Genomic DNA, 22739 nt, shown 5'->3' on the forward strand with positions numbered 1-22739 from the left:
GGCTTTAGGTATCCAGGGAGTTACTGCCAAATGATGTTTAGGAAACCAAAGGAGGGAGATGCAGACAGAGATGTCTACGGATAAGCACACCCAACCTGCGGTCCCAGTGTCACGAAAGCTAAAACTCAAAACTGAGCAGAGGCTGAGAAGGGATGCTGAGGACAACAAAAGGGGATTTTTCAGGTATAGTTGGAAGAGGGAAAGGAGGAAAATAAGGTCTGCAGCTTAGTGAAAAAGCTGAAGGTCTGACAGGTAAAAAAGAAAAGGCGAAAAGACTTGACACCTGTTTTGCCTCCTCCTTTTTCCAAAAGGGGGGGGGACTGTGTGTGACCTCACAAAAGTAGTGTTGAACAGTGAGGGCACAGGATGGCAGCCAAGTTTGGTAATGAGTTTATCAAGGAATACCTGGCTACATTAAATGAGTTCAAATCTTAATGGCCAGATGGACGGAATTCTATAGCACTAATGGAACTTGCTGATGCACTATCAGAATATGTATCGCCTTTCATAAATCCTGGAGGACAGGTAGCAAGAGTCACAGAATTAAAAACTTGGAAGGTGCCTCAAAATCCTTCAGTGCAATCCCCTGCACCGTGAAGGATGTCCTAGAGTATTTCTTACCAGTAACTGTCCAATGTCCACTTAAAACACTTCAAATCGATTCCACCACTGAGCTGCCCTTATATAATAAGAGTTTTTCTTATTAGCCTGCCAATATCTTTCCACCCATTATTTCTTTTTTAAATAAGTCTTTATTTAATCTATATGTGAAATACCACCAAAAAGAAAAGGAGAAAAAAAATTAGATACATATTATATTTAACTTAAATTTAACAAAATTTTATAAAGAGCTTCCGATTTTTCTTGGTGAGAACGCAAAGATTTCTCTTGCTGAGAACGCAAAGATAGCCCTCAAACCCTAGCTGCGTCTCTGCTTTCTTCCTCCAAGGTGAAATAAACCTCCATCTAGGAGACAGAAGAAAACCAACCCCCCCTACATATAATAATCATACTTTATATTTAAATCTTATAACCACCCTTTTCATACCGCACACTGTAAAGTCAAACTATTATTTTAACTGGTTGTGGTGGGTTTTCTGGGCTGTGTGGCCGTGGTCTGGTAGATCTTGTTCCTAACATTTCGTCTACATCTGTGGCTGGCATCTCCAAAGGTGTATCACAGAGGGAAGGCTAAATTCCTGTTCAATACATTCAATCCATAACTTCCATTCCATCCACTGGGATTCATGCCTCTATTCCATCTAAAAATCCAAAATCTTCTCTAGTCAATGTTGCCAATCTGGCTAGATCCATAACTTTGCATTGTCGCTGGTAAATTGTGGGTACCTCCTCTGATTTCCATTTCTTAGCCCATATGATTCTTGCAACAACAGAAAAGTATATAAAAAGTTCCCCAAGAGCAAGATTAGATATAATGGGCTCCAGGTATTGTAAGACAGGTTTTAGTTGAATATCAGGAGAAATTTGGTAGTGGTAAAAATAGTTCAGCAATGGAACCAATTACTTAGAGGAAGTTGATTAGTTCTCCATTGCTGAAGGGTCTTTTATAACAGCCTGGACAGTCATCAGTTGGGGATGTATCTCCTGCATTAAGAACATAAGAAAAAGCCTGCTGGATTAGACCAGAATCCATCTAATCCAGCACTCTGCTACTCACAGTGGCCCACCAGATGTCTTTGGGAGCTCACATGCAGGATGTGAAAGCAATGGCCTTCTGCTGCTGCTGCTCCTGAGCCAGAGATCGACTTCTCCTCCATAAATCTGTCCAATCCCCTTTTAAAGCTATCCAGGTTAGTGGCCATCACCACCTCCTGTGGCAACATATTCCAATCACGCGTTGCGTGAAGAAATGTTTCCTTTTATTAGTCCTAATCCTTCCCCCCAGCATTTTCAATGTATGCCCCCCTGGTTTTAGTATTGTGAGAAAGAACAAGGGGTTGCATTAAATGGCCTATGAGGCCCCTTCCAACTCTACAATTCTATTAATTGTACCCTGTTCACATGTTCAGTTAATAGTACATAGGATATGTACCCCTTTTTAATAGAGGCATGAACCCCAGTGGATGCTGTGTAGATTTTATATAGGATAACCCTGACTGCAAGGCTACTTAGGCAGCATTGGGGACCAATAATGGAATTTCTACTATATGCATCAAATCGGCTTTCATTTTTCAAATTTTACAGATCATCAGGAGATGGGGAGATTGAAAGTATTCAGACCATCACAGAATGGCTGCAAGGGGATCAGTGTCTGTCTAGCAAGAATAAGTTCTCAATATGGAAGAAACCACAGTCGCCTCCATCCAGGAACCTGTGAATGCTAAGAATCAGGATGCAAAAAAAAATCTATACTTCCAGACTCGGGGATCTGACTAAAGATAATCTCTGCAAAGTGAGAGCCAGGTATTTTAGTTTTAGTAGTCACCAGTGGCAGTCTCATTTTGCAAAGAAGGAGCAGAATGCACACCTGGATCTTCAAACGGGGCAACCACCCCAACTATGTTCATGGGTAAACCATGGCCCCTTCCGCACACACAAAATAATGCGTTTTCAAACCACTTTCACAACGGTTTGCAAGTGGATTTTGCTATTCCGCACAGCTTCAAAGAGTACTGAAAGCAGTTTGAAAGTGCATTATTCTGCATGTGCGGAAGGAGCCCATGTTCATAGTTAAAAGAACTCCCTTCCACTCTCAGGATCAATGAAACACATGCAGCATCTCCATGCAGCTACAATTATGTCGGGCCCAAGCACAGGTTCTCTTATTGTACTTTTTAGACTTTTTATAGCTGGACTTTAATAAAAGGAAGCATTTGTAAGGAATAAGTGAGCTAACAACCCGATGATCTGCTCAAGTCATCTGAGCGAACAGGATCCAAGACCATAACCTCCACTTATTCACTTTTCTTTTCTTTTTAATTGATTCCATGCATGATATAATATAATGGCTGGACTTGTACAGATCAGCAGTGAGCCTTTCCTATAGGTTTCCTATCACCTCAGCAACCAAGATGGTTACAGATTCTAAGGGGCAACTGCTTTTGACTCATAGCCTCTTTGACTCTATATTAATTATTGCTCTAAATGGCCTTTTGACCAGTGTTCCACACTACTGAAAATCCATACCGTTTAAACCACTTGTCATTGTGAGCAATTAATTTCATTTATTTTCTGGAGCTGGTTCAATGTTGGCACTTATTCATACTTCAACGGCAAGGAAGGGGAAAAAATTAGCATGCAGCGACGGTTCTCTACTCTCGGCCTGCAGATAAAGCAAGCCAGTATCAAAAGGTAAAGTTCTGGTTTCCTTTCTCCCAGCAGCCGCAGCATCTTCTAGCTAGCCTTATTAACCCAGACAGTTTTTTTATAAAACCATTCCTCTAGGGAATAATAAAAAGAAGAAGAAGGCGGAATAGTAGCTTTTTAATAACACAAAGAACAGCACTTCTCATTTCAAAAGTTTCATTTGCCTTGTATAAGCACAAGGAGCAAAATGATTTCATTCAAGCAGATCATTTCGACTCAAGGAGATCATTTCATATCACTTGTTTGCAAAACAGTGCATTTACTTCTCCTGAGGAATCATGAGGGACAAGCAGAGACAGACAGACACACACACACACACACATACACACACAAACTATCCACCCACCCACCTATCTGTCCACCTATCCATCTGTCCATCTATCTGACACACAGATGAGACACCCGATGACATACTGGGAAACCTGCAGTAATCTGGTTTTACTACAGAGTTCCCATCTTAGCCATGGTTTATAACACGATTTGGAATGGGATTGTGGTTAACAATGAATCTTAGTGAAGATCCTCATGACTCTTTCCTCTGTGTTTTTGGGTGGGCAGAATTGTAGGAATCAGAGATGTACTCTCAATCCTGCACACATATCCTACATTATGGTTTATGTACAATAAGAGAACCTATGCTTGGGTGTGACATCCACAGCAAGCGTAAGATGTTTGGCAGACAGCTGTACAAGATAAAATGCTCTAATAGCAGGAAGAGAGGTGAATTCTTAGAAATGTCTCTGTCAGATGCATAACATCTAAGCTGAGCTTTCATTTCCTGTCCTGCAGGTATTTCCTGTCCTGCAGGTATTTAAGCATCAGCGCAGTCAGAAGCACAAGACTTTGGGCATAAACCAAAGGTCCTTTGGCTCTTAGTCCATGACTCACAACCTGTGTCCTTGAGTGAACAGTGCCACGTTTACTGTACTTAGGGGTTTTCTTGTTGTTCATTTAAATTGTTTTGGGGTCCTTAGAGGGCAGAAGAGTGGGATTTTAAAAAACAAATAATAAGACATACATTTTTCTGAGCCTACATTTATACCAATGTAATGGACCAATGTAATTGAAGATGCTATTCATGTTCAGTGGATTTTACTGGAGGGGGATTGTTCAAAATAAAAAAGGTGAATACAGATTTCCAAAATTTTAGGAGGAGGCATTATGATACTGTTTTGGAATTTAAGATTATGATATTCCTTTGGAACTAAAGGCATTGTGTTAACTATGGATTTAGAGTTTGTGTTAAGCTTATTATCTGCTACTAAATTAAACAATCCTTATAGCCAGATAAAAGGTTAATCCAACTGCTTCTGATTGGTTTGGAATGTAACCTTAATGACTAAATTAACTTACACTTATAGCGATCAAAAGAATAGATTTGTCCCTAGGGACATGGAGAAACGTTCCTGGTTTATTGGTTTCTGAAATCCAAAAATAAGCAACGATATAATTTCATATTCATACATCCAACCTTTGTGAATGGCCCATTTCCCCCCTTTCACTTTTTCCTTTGTTATGTGTTGTTATATGGTACTATTACAGTTCTATATGTTATTAAGTTATTACGGCTCCTTTTAAATTATTTTTCCTGTGCAAAACAGACATGGCCCTGATCACAAGTTGTGTTCCTTCTGACAACAAGACAATAAAAGGCAACCCTGGTGTACACAGCACAGACATATTATGAGCCGTGTGAACCGGAAGGGAACAGGTTACCTGTTCAGCCAGTAGTGAAGCGAGGCTAGAATAAGCATCTGCAAACTCTGGTCCATACTGAATGGAATCTCTCAGCAAGACAAGCGCTTCCTCCTCCTTCCCTTGGGACCTGCAAGGCATATGAAGGGAGGTGGAAAAGAGGCAGTTCTTTTAATAACATTCTCAGCTCACCTATTGATTACAGCACTGCTAACAGACTCAAAAGTGCCTGTCTCCTCTTTTTCAGCAAGGACTGAATAATTAAATTTCTTCCATTGGAGCATCTCCTGGGACGGTATCATATTCCACAGCACGTCAACACAGAGGGGAGGGAAGCAGCTATTGGATATATGCTTGGCTTTGTGCCCTGGCACCTGATGGCAACATTTCCCATAACTTGCGGGTGGGGCACGACATTCACCACAAAGCTCCTTCTCTTGCTTTTCAGCCCTCCTGCCCCCACTGTACCAAACAACATAAACTCCCCAGAAAGCCTAGGCAATGTAAATCAGGCAGACCTGATGAAAAACTAGTGGGTGGGGCGAGAATCCATTTAATATTGGCTCTTTTCCTTGTCCTGATCAACCCAAGGCTCTCGTTTTCATGGGGAATTCCCAGTAGTCTCAAATGGAAGGGGGGCATAGCAGGAAGTCTGTCTATTTTCAGAATTGCATGCAACCCAGAGATTCTCAAACAGGCTCATTTCACAACAACTTGTACCCTTTTCATTCTGGAAGTGCCCCAACCTGATAGGAGAGAAAGGAAGGGGCAGGTAGACGAGTGCATACATTATTGAAAAGGGACCAGTAATATAACGCACAGGTGCAGGGTGACTGATTCAGCTGGGGGTAAACAAAAAGGCTTTCTGCTGCAACGCAGCTCCCCAAAAAATGAAAGCAATCAAGAGGCTGAATTCTATCAATCTCTTGTCTGTTCTGCCTGCTCAATGGGGCGCAGAAGCTCCCCGGCCCCCAAATGCCACAATACGGTGCAGGGTGGGACTGGCACTTTAAATGTAGCAGGGCAAGGCCACAGTACGTATGTCAGTGGAGGGATGCTGGGATAAACACAGGATGCTATGCCTACAGCACACTTCAGCAGCTAGGAGGGCGCTGCTATTTCCAAGGCTCATTCCGCACACGCAGAATAATGCACTTTCAAGCTGCTTTCAGGGCTCTTTGAAGCTGTGCGGAATGGCAAAAACAGTTGTGAAAGCAGCTTGAAAGTGCATTATTTTGTGTGTGCGGAATGAGCCCAACAGATTAGTTGTCTGTCATTAACATAATTGCAGGGGATTTGCTTGAACACAGCAGAGTATCCAGCCACATCCAACAATACTTTGACCTTGTTACCAATGTATGAGTGACGACAACCAATACTTGATACAAATGTTAGAAACAAGAACGTGGGCTTTTTTCTTAACTTGTAGAACAGTTTCCAAACCCTCAGTAGTTTCCTAACACATTTAAAAACCTGGTGGCTTGACTGAGGTTCATGACTGATGAACAGCTTTTCAGGGACGGGCAATTTTTCTGTTCCTGGTTTTTCAGGCCCGGATGTCAGTAACTGAAAAGTTATAGCTGGTGTTGTATAGTGGTTAGAATAATGGACTAAGAACTCAGGAGTTCTGAGTTTAATTCCCTGCTGAGCTGCTAGATGAATCTGGGCCAGTAACTCTCCCTCTAGCCTAGGGGTGGCCAACCTATGGTGCTCCAGATGTTCATGGACTCTGGGGCTGATGGGAATTGTAACCCATGAACATCTGGAGCATCTGGTCATGCTGGCAAGGGCTGATGGGAATTGAAGTCCATGAACATCTGGAGAACTCATAGGTTGGCCACCTTTGCTCTAGCCTAACCTCCTTCACAAGGTTGTTGTGAAGTTAAAATGGTGGAAAGGAGAACTGTGTATGCTTCCCAGTACTCTCTGTAGGAAAGACAGATTAAACATGTAAAAGGTAGGTTGAATTGATAAGAGCGCCAAAACCAAAAGTCATATTTAATTCAGCCATTCTTTGTAAGTGGGAGAGAAGCGATGATGTCATCTATTCGCCCAAGATATTTTGGCAGCCAGCAAGAAACAAAACAAACAAACAAAAATCCTATGCCCACAGTTATTGAGGGATTGGTCTGGGATATTTTTCAACAGCTCAGCTCAAAGATAAATTATACTTTGAGAGCATCGTATCCCCAGTCAATGAGAGCTATTGGAAAGTTTGTCCTGCGTTGGCAGCAGAAAGGCACTGTGGAAACTTGACGGCATCTATCACAATGGAGGATGAAGAAGCAGATGAGTTTGAGATGCTGTGGCTGATATTCCTCGGATCTGTTCACAGCATCATCTAAGTGAATACAGACAGCAATTGCAAGGTCCAGCCTCCGGGCCTGTGTCTCTGTTAAGAAGTTAGCCATGTATCTGATAAAGTAAGCTCTAATCCACAAAAGCTTATGCTCGAATAAAAAAATGGTATCATAGTAGGACCCTCCACCAGTGCACAGTGTCTTCTTTCAATGAAGGAAGTTCTTAATGCCCAGAGCAGTCAAGGGAGCAAAACTGGTTGGGGGGGAGGAGAGGGAGGGGGGGAATGCCACTGTGACATCAATTTGGGCCACATATACCAAAGTGACGTGACACGTCACCACAATGCTCTAGTAATCCCCAAATGTCTTGGGGCTTGCTAGAGCACTGCTAGGATGCCATGACATCCGGTGACATGACTGGAGGTGACATAATAGTATCGTGTCATGTCCAGACCTACTGCCCTCCACAATCTCATGGGAGCTGTCACGAAACATTCTAGGGGTTGTGGCATCGCATTACTAGAAAATTTTGGCTTATTTTACACTGGAATTGTAAAATAACTATTACACTGGAATTATAACAACGGAAGCAGCACCTCGGGTGAAAGAAATGTTGATTTCCCCTACCAATAAAGAATAATTACAGAATGTTTATTGCATGAAAAAAAAATCTGGAAGGGCTTTTGTTTGGGAAACTGCATGGAGTTTGAGCATTATGTGGATAAAAACCCAACACCTGTTAGAGGTTGCAAAATACTTGAATTAATGTTTTGAAAATTCCATTCGCACCCTTGGCGAAAACTCAGCAACATATTTTACTTAAAAATCGAAGTCTCTGAGAAGAGCAAAATACAAATTGCTTAGTGAGATCTGTGCCTCCCGTGGATCAGCAGGAGACTGTTGTCTGAACTGAAAGCTTCCCCCGAAACACTGATTAAGGAGCTCGCTTGCCTTCTGGGAACTGTTAGCTTCAATGCCTTGGAAAAAAAAGTCACTTACTGGTAGTTTCTCCACTTGCCTGCTTCCCATATCTATAAACCAGGGCATTGCGAGTTTGAAAGGTCCTTTCTTTCTCTCATATTGAGGTTATTGTGGCGAAAGGCAAAGCTAGAAATGGGAGCTCAACACTGAATAGAGGAAACCGGCAGAGGGAAAGCATGCCCTTTCTGTCACTGCGGGCCCCATCACACAGTTCAGAGGTGATACCTGCAGGGATTTAAATGCCTTACAAAAAAGGAGACAGTTCCAAATTACGAAGTCTAACTTTGCCAACAAAAAAACAACCGATCTGAGTGGCTGGATCCACCAAGCTGTTTATTACAGGTCCAAGGTTGCAAGCTCAAGACCAAGAGCCTCTGGCCCTGTCAAGGTTTAACAGCTGCAGAAAGAAGAGTGGAAAAGTCAGCCACGATGTAACTTAGCTGATGCTAGCCTGCAGCACCAAGCAAGCAGGACCTCCTCATCACCTCCTCTCTGAGACTTCCTGGGACTCTCTAGGACAGGACTCAGGAGTCCTTGCAAAAATTTGCATAGCCCCGCCTGAACTAAGGAGGTGTGACCAAACCAGACTGAATGACTGAAACCCCTCTGAAGGAGAAAGTCAAGGCCCCTGCATGATATCTGGACATCTACACCAGTGGTGGCAAACCTTTGGCACTCCAGATGTTATGGACTTCAATTCCCATCAGCCCCTGCCAGCATGGCCAATTGACTTGGCCAGGAAGAGCAGAGTGACCTGCTGGTGTTCATTTTGGAGGGCTTTTCTCAAAGTCACAGCTTTTAAAACAGTGTATTTTAACAGGGGTTATCTCTTTTTCTCCTTGTAAGGCTCCTGTGAGCTAAGGCTGCTGAATCTGGAAGGTGGGGCTTAACAGGGGTTAACAGAGTTCATCTCTTGTTCCTCTTTGTCCTGGGCTCCTGAAAGGTGGGGCTTTAGTTCAGTCTCTGGAACCCTAACGCCAAGTAATTTTAATTTAATTTTGTTTTTTTTTTAAATTAATAAGGACATATTTGACAGATAGTACATGCAGATAGCCCAGGGGTGCACTGACTAAAGTTTAGCAATATTTTAAATATCTAAACAAATCAGATATGAAGGCAGAAAGCCAGCAGGGGATTAGGGGCTTTCCAGTGTTTTGCACTGGGTGTCACATGTGCTGACTATCTGCCACTAGGACAGAAGTCGGGTGCCCTCGTTGCAATGTAGGAGCTCCCTGGCACTCAAAGGAACGTGTGTGTACCTCTCAGCCAAGGTGGCAGACCTGGAGAAACTGGAAAGAGGCAGAGAGGGTGACAGACGAGGCTTTCAGGGACCTAGCAGCCGGGTCCCACCCCTGGGCAAGGTGACGCCTCTTCAGATGTCATGGAGAATGAAGATCTTGGGGACTGAGGTGCCAGTCTGAGGTGGGGAAGATGCTCCCTTAGATGGGATCCCTTCCTTAACTGGTGATCAGCTATCCTCTCGCGACTGAGGATACCCCTTGGGAGGTGGGGGCCTCTATAGTGGGTGATCCTCGATCATTAGAAATGTAGAGAGTTGGGTTTGTGAGGCGTATGGATGACCGCATGGTGACTGCCTGCCCACTAAGGTTAAGTGGATGTCGCAGCTCGTCTAGATAGGCTTTAGACAGTGCTGGGTGGAGTCAGCAGTTGGTCCATATTGGCACCAACGACTGGGAAATGTAGCAGGGAGGTTCTGGAAGCTAAATTTAGGCTGCTAGGAAACAGGTTGAAGTCCAGGACCCCAAGGTGGCATTCTCCGCAATGCCCGTTCCGCAGCGCCAAAGAGGCTTAGCTAGGGCAAGCTGAGATACAGGGTTCTCAATCGTGGATGAGAAGGTGGTGTAAGGCAGAGGGTTTCAGATTTGTCAGGAACTGGGAACCTTTGGGACAAGGCAGGCCTGTACAAGCGGGATGGGCTTCATCTTAACCAACAAAGAGGAACCAGGCTACTGGCTCAACATTAAAAGGTGGCAGAGACAGCTTTTAAACTGATCACTGGGGAAAGCTCAACAGGAGCTGGAGGTGACTTCGGTTCTGAATACAGTATCTATGGGGATGCAGACAGAGAGGGGGGAGGTTTTCTAAATCAACCACATACAAGCGCAGGGAACATAGCAATGTGCATGTGACAAGGGATAGTGTCTACAAAAGACTTGAGGGTAAAGCACATAAATCCCAGGTTAAGGACAGAGACAGGGTATACAGGTGTCTCTATGCTAATAGTGTAGAAGCATTCAACCTAAAATGTGGGAGCTGGAGTACAGAGTTTTGAAGGAGGACTCTTTGATATAGTGGGCATTACAGAGACATGGTGGAAATGAGGAGAACCAGTGGGATGTTGTTATACCCAGGCTACAGGCTCTATAGGAAGGATAGGACAGGGCGATTGGGGTGGAGCTGCCCCTTTACATCAAAGAGAGCATAGTATCACATAAAATAGACAAATGGTAAGGAGCTGGTTCCCCACAGAATCACTGTGATATCACCAGGTGTGAAGGACAGTTTAATTTTAGGAATATATTATCACCCCTGACCAAAGTGCACAAGAGGGACTGGTATTAAAAGAAATTAGAGAGGCCAACAAAACAAAAAAATGTAGTGGTAATGGGTGATTTTAACTATCCCCATATATAAACTGGAAAAATGCATGTTCAGGTCATAGTAAGGAGAGAGCATTCCTGGATATGCTAAATGACTGTGGTTTAGGAGCAGATGGTCATGTAAAAGGAGACCAACCAGGGAGAGGTGATCCCAGATTCAATTCTATGTGGGACCCAGGACCTGGTGCAGGGAAGTCAGTGTTGCTGAGCCGATAGGGAACAGCGACCACAATGCTGTCAGATTCAGTATCTCAGCATGCGAACAAGTGGCAACTACTAATGTAGTTACATTCACTTCAGAAAGCAAAATTTCAAAGATGAGGGGGGATAGAGCCAGGAAGCTGAAAGGGAAACTAAGAGAGAGTCAAACCGTCCAGGATGCTTGGAGGTTATTTAAAACACAGTAATAAAAGCTCAGCTGGAAATGTTCCACAGTTAGAAAGGCAGCACCGAAATTATCAGAAAAAAGAAAATGTCTTTTAGAAAATGGAAGTCCAGTTTGACTGATGAAGAATATGAGAGGGAACACAAATGGTGGCAAAAAGAGAAGCAAGTTAGCTGTAAGGGAGGATTATGAGAAACTTATGGCTGCGAACATCAAGACCAGCAACAAACAGTTCTTCAAAGTACATCAAAAGCAGGAAGCCAGCAAGGGAAGCGAAGCCCGTTTAGATGATCAAAGGAAACAAGGGTATGCTAAAAGACGGCAGGGGAAAGATTTGCAGAGAAGCTGAATGAATTCTTTGCATCTGTCTTCACCCAAGAGGAGGTGGAGGAACATTCCCGTACCTGAACCAAGCTTTAGAGGTGAATCAGGAAAACTTGTTAAGATAGTGGTAGACAAGGAAGAAGTCTGGCAGCCATTGATAAACTAAATGTTACCAAATCCCCTGGCCCAGATTGCATTCACCTGTTCTAAAAGAGCTCAAGCATGAAATTGCTGATCTTCTCACTTTGTATAGGTAACTTATCCCTGAAATCTCAGCTCCATCCCCTGAAGACTGGAAGATGGGCTACTGTCACACCAATGCTTTAAGAAAGGATCTAGGGGGGACCCGGGGAAATTACAGGCCAGTCAGTTTGACATCTGTTCCTGGGTGGGGAATTAGTAGAATCTATCACTAAAGATAAAATTATAAAACATGCAGAAAAGCACTACCTGCTGAGAAAGAGTCAGCATGGCTTTGCAGAGGCAACTTCTGTCTGCCAAACTTACTAGAGTTCTTTGAGTGTGTAAACAGGCATGTGGACAGGGTGAACCGTGGGCGCTGGTTCTACTCTGGATTTCAAAAGGCTTTTGACAAAGTTCCTCACCAGAGACTGTTGAGAAAAACTCAGCAAATGTGAAGGAATAAGAGGGGAAGTCCTCCTATGGATTAAAACTGGTTGAGAAACAGGAAACAAAAAGTAGTGTAAAATGGAAGTTCTCACAATGGAGAGATGTCGGGAGTGGTCTCCCAAGGATCCGCAAGTATTGGGACCAGTGCTCTTTAACCTATTCATAAATGACCTGGAAGTAGGTGTGGGGTGGCCAAGTTTGCAGATGATACCAAATTATGTAGGTGGTGAGAACCACAAAGAATTTCACAAGAGCCCAAGCGACCTTGATAAAATTAGGTGAGTGGCTCAGGAAATCGGCAATGCAGTTCAATGCAGCAAAATCGTAAAGTGATGCAATATAGGGGCAAAAAAATCCAAACTTCACATACATCGCCAGGGTCAGTGCTATCAGTCACAGACCAGGAAAGGGATTTGGGCGTCTTAGTTGATAGTTCCATGGGAATGTCAACGCAATGCATGGCAGCTGTAAAAAAGACAAACTCTATGCTGGGGATCATTAGAAAAGGAATTGATAATAAAACTGCAAAGATTGTCAGTGCCCTTATATAAAGCAGTGGTGCGACCGCGACTTGGAGTACTGTGTCCAGTTCTAGTCGGCCGCGATCTCAAAAAAAGCGATATTGAGGGAGATAGAAAAGTGCAGAGAAGGGCAACAAGGATGATTGAGGGACTGGAGCACCTTCCTATGAGGAGAGGCTGCAGCGCTTTGGGACTCTTTAGTTTGGAGAGGAGGCGCTGAGGGGGGGGATGAAGGATTGAAGTCTACAAAATTATGCATGGGTAGAAAATGTTGACAGAGGCACTTTCTCCCTTTCTCAATAATACTATGTCCGGGGCAATACATTGAAAATGCTGGGGGGAAGAATTAGAACTAATGTTGAAACACTTCTTCATAGCGCGGTGATTGGTGTTTGGAATATGCTGCCACAGGAGTGCGGCGTCACTAACCTGGATAGCTTTAAAGGGCTTGGACAGATTTATGGAGGAGAAGTCGATTTATGGCTACCAATCTTGATCCTCCTTGATCTGAGATTGCAAATGCCTCAACAGACCAGGTGATCGGGAGCAACAGCCGCAGAAGGCCATTGCGTTCACATCCTACATGTGAGCTCCCCAAGGCACCTGGTGGGCCACTGCGAGTAGCAGAGAGCTGGACTAGATGGACTTTGGTCTGATCCAGCTGGCTTGTTCTTATGTTCTTATGATGGGAATTGTAGTCCATAACATCTGGAGTGCCAAAGGTTCGCCACCACGGCTCTACACAGTACAGCCTAATTATTAGACTAGAAGACAGTATTTGTAGATTCACAAAAATAATCAGTTTTGCAACTGACAGAATATTTCCTCATGTATAAAAGAAAGTGAAAACTTACAGATCAGCTAATTTGTCACTTTACGCAACCTCTGAAGTCCTGCCTGGGAAATCTGGGACACATTTAGAGACCCTGGTAACAGATCACTCGTCGGTCGACAAAAACCAGCATTTGGCAAGGGGACAAGAAATGCCACTTTCAGAGGCAAAACGATTAAAAAACCCACTTGGCGGCAGTAAAATCTTTTTTTATTACCCACAGGCATGGTTCCTGAGCACGAACTCATCCTCTCAATTATCCTCATTTTTCCATTAATGACTTTTTTTGTTTGATCCGAGAACAACGTTCATCTTTAAAGGCGATCATAAAACGATTATAGTATCTCTTATGTGGCAGCAGGAACTGCATATGTTGCTTGGTCCCATGAGAAAAAGACTACCTGGTCCCATTCCAGATACACACAGTCTCAATTTTAGCCGTGTAAGTAGTTTGTAGTGAGTACACAGAGCTGAACTTCCCACTGAAGAGGCTCAGAGTTCTGATGGGGGTTGTGTGATATGTTGGATGGGAAGTGAATTTAGATATGGGAGACTTTAATTCAAGTTTCATCTCTGCCAATGACTTATTGTGTGGTCCTGGGCAAATCACTTGCCCAGTCGTTTGCGACTGCCCTCATGAACTGGTTTCACAGGAGCATGTGGGGGCATGCCATAGTGGTTAGAGTGGTAGACACAATCTTTTAGCCCAGGGTAGAACCGCAATCTCTCAGATTGAACTATTATTCTTAGAGCCCTACCAGCATGGCCAATTGGCCATGCTTCGACAGAGGCTGATAGGGAATTCTGAGGCTGCTCCTGACACATCTGAGAGTCAAAGAGGTTCCACCACCTGTTTCAGAAGCCGTGGTCCTCTTGACTATAGGTAGTCCATGGAAATCTATATCTAGACTACAGGATGGTAAGAGCCCAGCAACAGCCCCTGCCAATTGGCCATGCTGGCAGGGGCTGATGGGAATTGTAGTCCATAACATCTGGAGTGCCAAAGGTTCGCCACCACGGTCATAGAGGATAAGGTGCAGAGGGGAGAACAATGTGATAAGCTACTCTGAGTGCCCCACAACGGAGCAAAGCAGGAAATAAATAAATCACAAAAAGTGTCACAACACAACCAGAGCTGCAACCGCTTTTGCAAACTGGCACTTCTGTGGAAGAGCTGGTACAAGTTGCCACAGTCTGCACAACTACGGACCACCAGTTTGTGTGCATCATGGCATCAATGTAGCTTCTTCCCCATCATACAGCACTGGCAAAAATATATAAGCATCCAGTTGAGGTCCAGATCATCGGAACAAAGATGCAGTCTTTTATCATATGACAATCTGGACCAAGGGACTGCAACTTGCGGCTCTCCAGGTGTTCATGGACTACAATTCCCATTAGTCCCTGCCACCATGGCCAATTGGCTGATGGGAATTTGGGAGGCCAATTGGCCATGCTGGCAGGGGCTGATGGGATTTGTAGTCCATGAACATCTGGAGAGCCGCAGGTTGCAGACGCCTGATCTGGACCATCAATAATGTGATCATATAATCTTACACAGAGCGCCCCAACTGAGCTGGCAATCTCCAAAAGATCAAACTCTACATGATGTTAAGGAACTAGACATGCACTTTAGCTACAAAAAGCTGCTGCGCCCCCCCCCTCCTCCTCACCCCCTATAAGCTAAATTACCCATCTGGGGATCTAACACTGGTCCCCAGTATCCCTGTTCGGTTCACAGCATAAAAGATGTAGTGGACAAGATGGATACAGCTGTCAAACTAGCCTCCTGGGGTATCTTGCCTTTTCTCCAAGTATTGCCCAGACCTCGGCCAAAAGATTTTTATATTCATCAGTATACTGCTGGGTCCCCAGGCACTCGGTGTTTGCTTGCAAGAGCAGGCATGGCATGCTCAACGCTCTCGGGAGGCACAAGTGTCTATTATCTTCTCCGATGCACAGACAGGCACAGCGTAGCAAACAGTGGGCTCTGTTCTGTTCCCCTCCTGCCGCAATAAAACTCCAGTTCAATTTGCATCTCAACAAACCTGGCCTGAATAGTTCCTCCAAAAGTTCAGAAAAATTAACTCCCAGCTTCGTTACTGAGCTTCTTCAGGGCACCCAACAGGGCATGAATGAATCCCCGGGAAAGAACGATCCATCTGTCTTTTCACACTGACTTTCATCAGAGTTTATGCAACATACCGGTAGTCCCTGGGGAGGAGACAAATTGGGACTTTGCGAGTTCCTGCATGGCAGGGGTTGGACTTGATGGCCCTTGTGATCTCTTCCAACTCTGTGATTCTATGAGTGCATAAAAATGTTCAGAATTTTAGCGACAACTGCATTGTGGAGATCGCATTCACTGCATTTTGGGCAGAGGCAGAACATACTCTGCTGGACTTAGATCAGAGGAAACCTGTTTCTTTTGGTTTGCAGCGAAAGGGGCAGGTGTGCAGAACTGATAGGCTGGACCTTGTGCCAAAGCGCATAACCCCTTCCCCTTGATGCAGGAGTTGAAAGTGTAAAATAAAAAAGTATCTTTTAAATCAAAGTAAAATACTGTATAAGCATTGAATAAACCATGTGAAGTAAAGGAGAAAAGACAAAGAATATTCATTTTGGAGTCTGGGTAATTTAAGAAATAAGGGTGAATAGGAGATCACCACCACAGCTGAAAAATCTCCACCTGCTCTTGATGGTAAGTATTTATTACTTCATTTATACCTTGCCTATCTCCCCAATAGGGAACCAAAGCTCCTTATATCATTCTCCTCCCCTCTATTTTATCTCCCCAGCAACCCTGTGAGGTAGGCTAGGCTGAGAGAGTGAGAAGGAGGGGGAAAGGGAGTGCTTGGAAGAGTGGAGATTTGGACCAGGGGATCCCAGATCTCTCAGCCTGATACTCTACCTCAGGGGCGGCCAACTATGGCGATCCAGATGTTCATGGACTACAATTCCCATCAGCCCCTGCCAGCATGGTCTGAAAAACTCCTCTATCACTGGTGCCTCCACTCATAAGGAGCATCCCATCTCATCCAAAGTCCATCAGAAGACATGGAGATTCTAGTTATATGCTGATACCATTTTATACCAGCTCTCTTTCTCCACACTTTATGGACAGGGCAAGAAAATGATGACATATGATTTTGTGGTTTTTTTAAGCCTCCATTACATCATCTAAATGCAGTATCTAGCATTTCCCATGGCTACAACAGAAATTGGAAGTGATTTTTTAGTGTCAAAGGATAAAATGTGACAAGCCTGAAATATCTCATCCTTTGGGCTACAAAACAAATATACTGAATTACAGTAAATAACTCTCTCTGAAAACATCACTCTGTCTAATAGCCCCTTTGTGCCTGATGACAGCGGCAAAACCAGGTCACTTATTGATGATGTAGGAATGTCTATACACCCAGGGCACTCCCCAGGCATGCAGACTAATATAACTGTGCAACCTAACCAAAAGGAAATCGGGGAAACCCCTCAATAACTGGCCTGATGGAGATTGAAAACACCCCAGAAAGGATGGAATGTTGAATGCAGTCTGGAGTCAAAGGGAAAAGGGAGGGATGAGAAATTATTCTGCTCAAGCCCCCGGGAACTCATAGGACAGATTTCAAGGAAGATGATTTTCACTTTGTTCCTTTTCCCCCTGACATTACTGCCTACAGTTGGATCAGATGGGATGGAACAGAATAAAAAATGAATGGCAGAGTCTGTGGACAGCAAAGAAACGTAACAGTGACCCTCCAGTTTCTATTTCTGCAGTCAGTTCCGATGGCTTCTTAGGTAAAAGGTCACATTCTGAGAGGGCAGCCATGTCAGTCTTCTGCAGACAAGACAGCAAGGCTTTTGTTACCTTAAAGGCTAACAAATTAACTGCAGTGTGGCATAAGCTTTCGTGAACCAAGCCCATCCTATCAGATCTAAGTGAATAATATCAACGTGTTAGGACTCACACCCACAGTGGGCCCTGATGCTATGAAATTTCAGGCAGGCTGTTAGACTCAGTCCCAAGCACTGGCTGAAAAGTGAGGGTCCTATATAATGATCAGCCCATTATCACAATCTTAAAGCTGTAAGGAACAGAACAAAACCCAAAACCTACTTGAGCAGATTTCCGAGATTGAAGAGAGCTCGGTTGTGCTGTGGATTTAACTGGAGGGCCCGCCTGTAATACTCTTTTGCTTCCACCAGGTCTTTGGTCAGTGTTCCCAGGTTGTTCAGAGCACTTGCATGACGAGGGTACAATCTATCAGAAGAACAACAACAACAACAAAGGACACTCATCATTCTGCCACAAACAAACTCCAAAACCACTGCAACATACCCTCCTACCTTTAGTCTCGTGCAGGGGTCTGCAACCTGCAGCTCTCCAGATGTTCGTGGACTACGATTCCCATCAGCCCCTGCCAGCATTGCCAATTGGCCGTGCTGGCAGGGGCTGATGGAATTTGAAGTCCACAAACATCTGAAGAGCCACAAGTTAGTGCCACTAGGAGAGAACACGCATGTGACCTGCAATCCTCTAGCACAGCAGTTCTCAATCTGTGGGTCGCGACCCCTTTGGGGGTCGAATGAACCTTTCGCAGGGGTCGCCTAAGACCATCGGAAAACGGTCTTTTTATATTTTATATATAGCAATTTTATGGTTGGGGGTCACCACAACATGAGGAACTGTATTAAAGGGTTGCGGCATTAGGAAGGTTGAGAACCACTGCTCTAGCATTTAAGCTCTAGAAACTCACCGTGGCTTGGCCTGCTCATGTGTGGCCCCAATGTGGGAGTGCACAGAAGACCAAAGATGAACCTCATAACGCTGAACCCACCAGAGGTGAAAATGAATCCTGCTGCTTCAGTAGGCAGAAAACTGTAGGATGGAACTGTAGGATGGAAACAGTAGGCAGAAAACTGTAGGAAATATGCCTGTTCCCTAAGAGCATATTTCAGAGGGTGGCCGTGGTGGTCTACAGCAGAAGAGCTCGATCTGAAGGAAGCTTTGACTCTCGAAAGCTCATAACGTGAACATTTTGTGGGCCTTTAAGATATTGCTAGGCTGTAATCTCACTCCATTAAGAACTACAACATAATACTTAGCCAAAACCGGTGAGGTGCTGGCAGACATCTATTTTCCTAGCACCTTTGAAAGCTAAATTTTAAGTATGTGGGCCTTAACTGGGCATGCATGTGGAAGAGAAGAAGGGGTTAAATGTTTTACCTCTGCACGGTTTAATTCCCCTACACACTTATTAGTGTTGGACCCATCTTTTTTTCCTTCTGCAGCTAGAAGGAGAAGGTCTGTTTTAATCATCAGCATTAAAATTCCCTCCTTCTGGAGGCAGCTTTTCAAGATTTAGCTGTGAGATCCACCATCTCCGTCTCGTCTACTTTGACCCTTTACTGGCACCAACACTCAGAAGGCAGCCACCAGAGATTTGTCTTCTAAACTTTTCCTCTGACCAACAGACAGAACTGGTGCCTTGTTCCTATTACGGTTTACTTATCAAGGGGATCAGATCCTACCTTAAATGATCCAACGCTGAAATTTGGGTTCAGGATTCCATAAACAGCAGCAACACTTGAAAAGAGAGAGCCTTTTGGCCTTGAATCCCATGGGCTTTTTATTATGGAATACAGCTTTCCAATTTGGATCCCCTCTTACTAAGCACATGCGCAGGCATACACCCGAATACGTATAACGGTCTACATGTATCACCGGTAATGGCAACCATCTGCAAGCGATCTCTCTCTCACTGTGTACCTCATTACGCCCCAAGTCCTCTTCACTTCACCTAATCAAACGCCAAGCACTGCATTATTTATGAAAGAAAGCTGCATTTCATTAAAATGCTCACTAGGGTAGCCGGTTAAAAAATCAGTTTTGGAATCCCAGGCATTTTTCTCTCCCCCCCCCCCTTTTTTTAATTTTTTCCCCTCTTCTTCATAATTATAGCAAAAGACCTGAAATAGCACAATTCATTATTCCCTAGGGGGGAAAAAATTTGGAAATACACTTTAAATGAGGTTTGGCTTTGATTTTTGCACAAAAGACAAGCAGGATGTTTTCTTGGGGCAAAATGAATTATTCAGGAGATTCCTTCAATGTTGCCATTACAGTTGTCAGAATAAATTGCCACAGCCCGGCCTTGAACTGTTAAAGGTAAGCACTGCACATAACTTCTGCTACCAATTACTACCCCTTCCCCATTTACCATTGGGCTACCCATATCCTCACTAAGCACACAGTAAAACAGAAATCCCTTTGACTGCCTGCAGACTGGCAAATTCAGTTCACAAGAGGTCAAAGAGAAGGTGCACACAGAGTTCCAATTTTTAAATAATGGAAACCACTCCACTGCTATCTAAGGCACTTACATATTTGCAAGATAAACTCTTGGGTCTTTGCTATTTTGGTGGCAGCATAAATTCCAAAATCAATGGGCGGGGGAGGGGAGAAGAGAGAAGGGAAGGAGGAACAAACATTGTCCTAAATACAATCCGTAATCCAGCAAAAAAATTTAATTCGGTGCTAATCCGAGTGCTGGGGAGTGAATTAGAATGATACTAACAGGATTGTCATCATGTTCAGAGCATTCGAATAGCTTGACGGAAAGAGTTCTGCATGTAGACAAAGACCACAAGACAGAGCAGGGCACTGACCCAGGCTAAAAGGGATGGTTTAAGAAAGGACCAGTAGTCCAGAAGGCCGTCATGTGAGAGAGAAGAATTTCTAGAAAGACAGCAACGAGCGTGGGGCAGACCTAAGACCAAGAGGAACATGAAGCGATGGCATGAAGGATAGGAAGGGATAAGCAGATACAGGAATGTGAAAGAGGAGGTTAGGGACTCTATTGCCCGTCCCTCCCTAAAGTATGATCATGGCTGTTGCTTTTATGAATGTACACATTTCAACATCTGAAGCTGATTTTATATCGTGATAAAAGGAACTACATTGACACGAACTGTGTTCCTAGGGGATGGGTTCTAAGGGGGCAATGTCCCACCTCTCTCAGCCTACGCTAGGCAGGTCAATAATGCCTTCATTACAAACACAACCTTATGTCAATGCCTTTTCATTATCATAACAGTCTTGATATCTATGGGTCCGTCTAACTCAATACTGTCTAATTCAGAATCTCAGATATTAAAGGCCTCTTCCAGTGCCATCTATGTGAGTTCTTCTTCTTTTCCCTGTTTTCTTCCATTGGAGCTAACAGGACCTTCTGGCTATCGAGCAGGTTCTCCAGGACTGAGCGATGACTTCGTCCTCCACATCACTACTCTCCTTCCTTATTTCCTCCAATACTTCAGTACCAGGCAGCCGGTACTATTTACATATTTTTAGCTTCAGTTTACAGGAAACTGCAATGTTACTGCATGTTCTAGAATTTCATAACAGTGAAATGTCAAAGCCTGTCTTCTCTGTTAAGTGTTAAAGCCTCTATTCTATGCAATGGTTATGTTAGAGGGGAACACTGTCTGTTACAGGGAACGCAGCAGCAAGAAAGACCATTATCTTTTCACTGGTAGGGAGCAAAGAGTCTGAACCTTTGGCTAACATCCCACAGGTTCAGCACCCACATTGAAGGCAACAAACAATTCACACATTTCCCCACCACGTACCCCAAAACAGGTTTCACATTAGCTTAGTCCAGTGATGGTGAACCTTTTCAAGACCAAGTGCCCAAACTGCAACACAAAACCCACTTATTTATCGCAAAGTGCCAACACAGCAATTTAACCTGAATACTGAGGTTTTAGTTTAGAAAAAACAGTTGGCTCCAAGGCGTGCATTACTCTGGAGTAAGCTTGGTGATAGTCGGTGACTTTGCTTTGAAGCAACCGTGCAATGCTTCAAATGGGTGAATCACGACCCTAGGAGGGTTTAGAAGCAAGCCCCATTGCCAGCAAATGAGCTTACTCCCAGGTAAAGGATTGCGCTTTAGTTCTTCCCATGAAACCAGTGGGGTTTAACAGCACTTAACAGGGTTACCTACACATCATGCCCAGCAGCCGTCAGCCTAGATGTGTGTGGGGCGATTTTCCAAACCCCCCCCCCCGATGAACTCTGTGCATGCGTGCCCACAGAGAGGGCTCTGAGTGCCACCTCTGGCACTCGTGCCATAGGTTCGCCACCACTGGCTTAGTCCCTAAGGACTTAGAGTGGCACTTTTAAACTTACCCCTCAGCTGGCACCTGTGCTACCAGACCCACGTATACCTGCTGCTATCACGTATACCTGTGCTACCAGACCCACGTATACTAGCTTGGGCTAGTCCACCTGGCTTGAGCTCAGGTTTGACTATTTTCCCAGCTCCAACAGCAGGTGCTGAATGTCACTACAAATCTCTTAATTTTTGGTTGCTATTTAAAATATATAAAAGCTCCCGGATCAGCCCTCCTCAAGGGGATCCAGGTAAAGGCCCAGCAGAGACATCTAGAATTTTAATATTTCTCCTAGGGTGTTTAAATGTCCACTGTGTCAACAAAATCATTTCAGCTGGGTGGCCAAAAGAAACCTCTCTCCAGAAGGATATTAAATCATAGGGCATGATGGGAAAAAAAAGAAAAACGTGCTTCAGCTTTTTATACTTTACGTCTATCAAATTCTAGAATTCTCCCTGGTAAGGGAAGTGGGGGATGGATGAAGATTGTAGCTTTAGCACTGAGAAGATACGAAAGGAATTTCATGTCAGTGGGAACTAAAAATAAAAGACATTCTCGCTCAGCTGATATTTTCCACAAAGCCTAAGTATCAGACATATGCTGCACATACAGAACATTCCCATGTCCTTCCTGCATATGACAAAGACACAAACAATGTTATGCCATTGTGTCAAATACCTTAGGAGGTACACTGCTAATTCATTTTCTGACTGACTCATTTTCTTCTGTAAAGCAATCCATACGCAGGAAAGTTCAGTAATGAGAAACCTATTTACCTGGGATTGTCAATTCTGGGTTAGGAAATTAATGGAGATCTGGAGGTGGAGTCTGGGCAGGTTCCTCAGTAGAGATAATGCTATAGAGGTCACTCACCAAAGCAATAATTTTTCCCAAGGGAACTGTAGTTTGCACATCAGTCGTAATTTCATGAACTGTCCAGGCCTTACCTGG

At 44.0% G+C, this 22739-nt stretch overlaps 1 protein-coding gene across 3 annotated transcripts in view; it reads right to left on the bottom strand.

Annotated features, from left to right (window-relative positions):
- The window catches only part of TMTC1 (transmembrane O-mannosyltransferase targeting cadherins 1), a 174689-nt gene that overhangs the window by 22290 nt on the left and 129660 nt on the right, over nucleotides 1-22739 (bottom strand). For all 3 annotated transcript variants that reach the window (XM_048501224.1, XM_048501223.1, XM_048501222.1), the window contains 2 exons: nucleotides 17731-17874; nucleotides 5044-5152 (listed from right to left, as the gene is read on the bottom strand). In XM_048501224.1, coding sequence (XP_048357181.1) covers nucleotides 5044-5152; nucleotides 17731-17874 — 253 coding nt within the window. The remainder of the gene's footprint in view (nucleotides 1-5043; nucleotides 5153-17730; nucleotides 17875-22739) is intronic.

Source organism: Sphaerodactylus townsendi, linkage group LG06 (assembly GCF_021028975.2).
Source record: "Sphaerodactylus townsendi isolate TG3544 linkage group LG06, MPM_Stown_v2.3, whole genome shotgun sequence".
In the NCBI taxonomy this organism is placed as follows: Eukaryota; Metazoa; Chordata; class Lepidosauria; order Squamata; family Sphaerodactylidae; genus Sphaerodactylus; species Sphaerodactylus townsendi.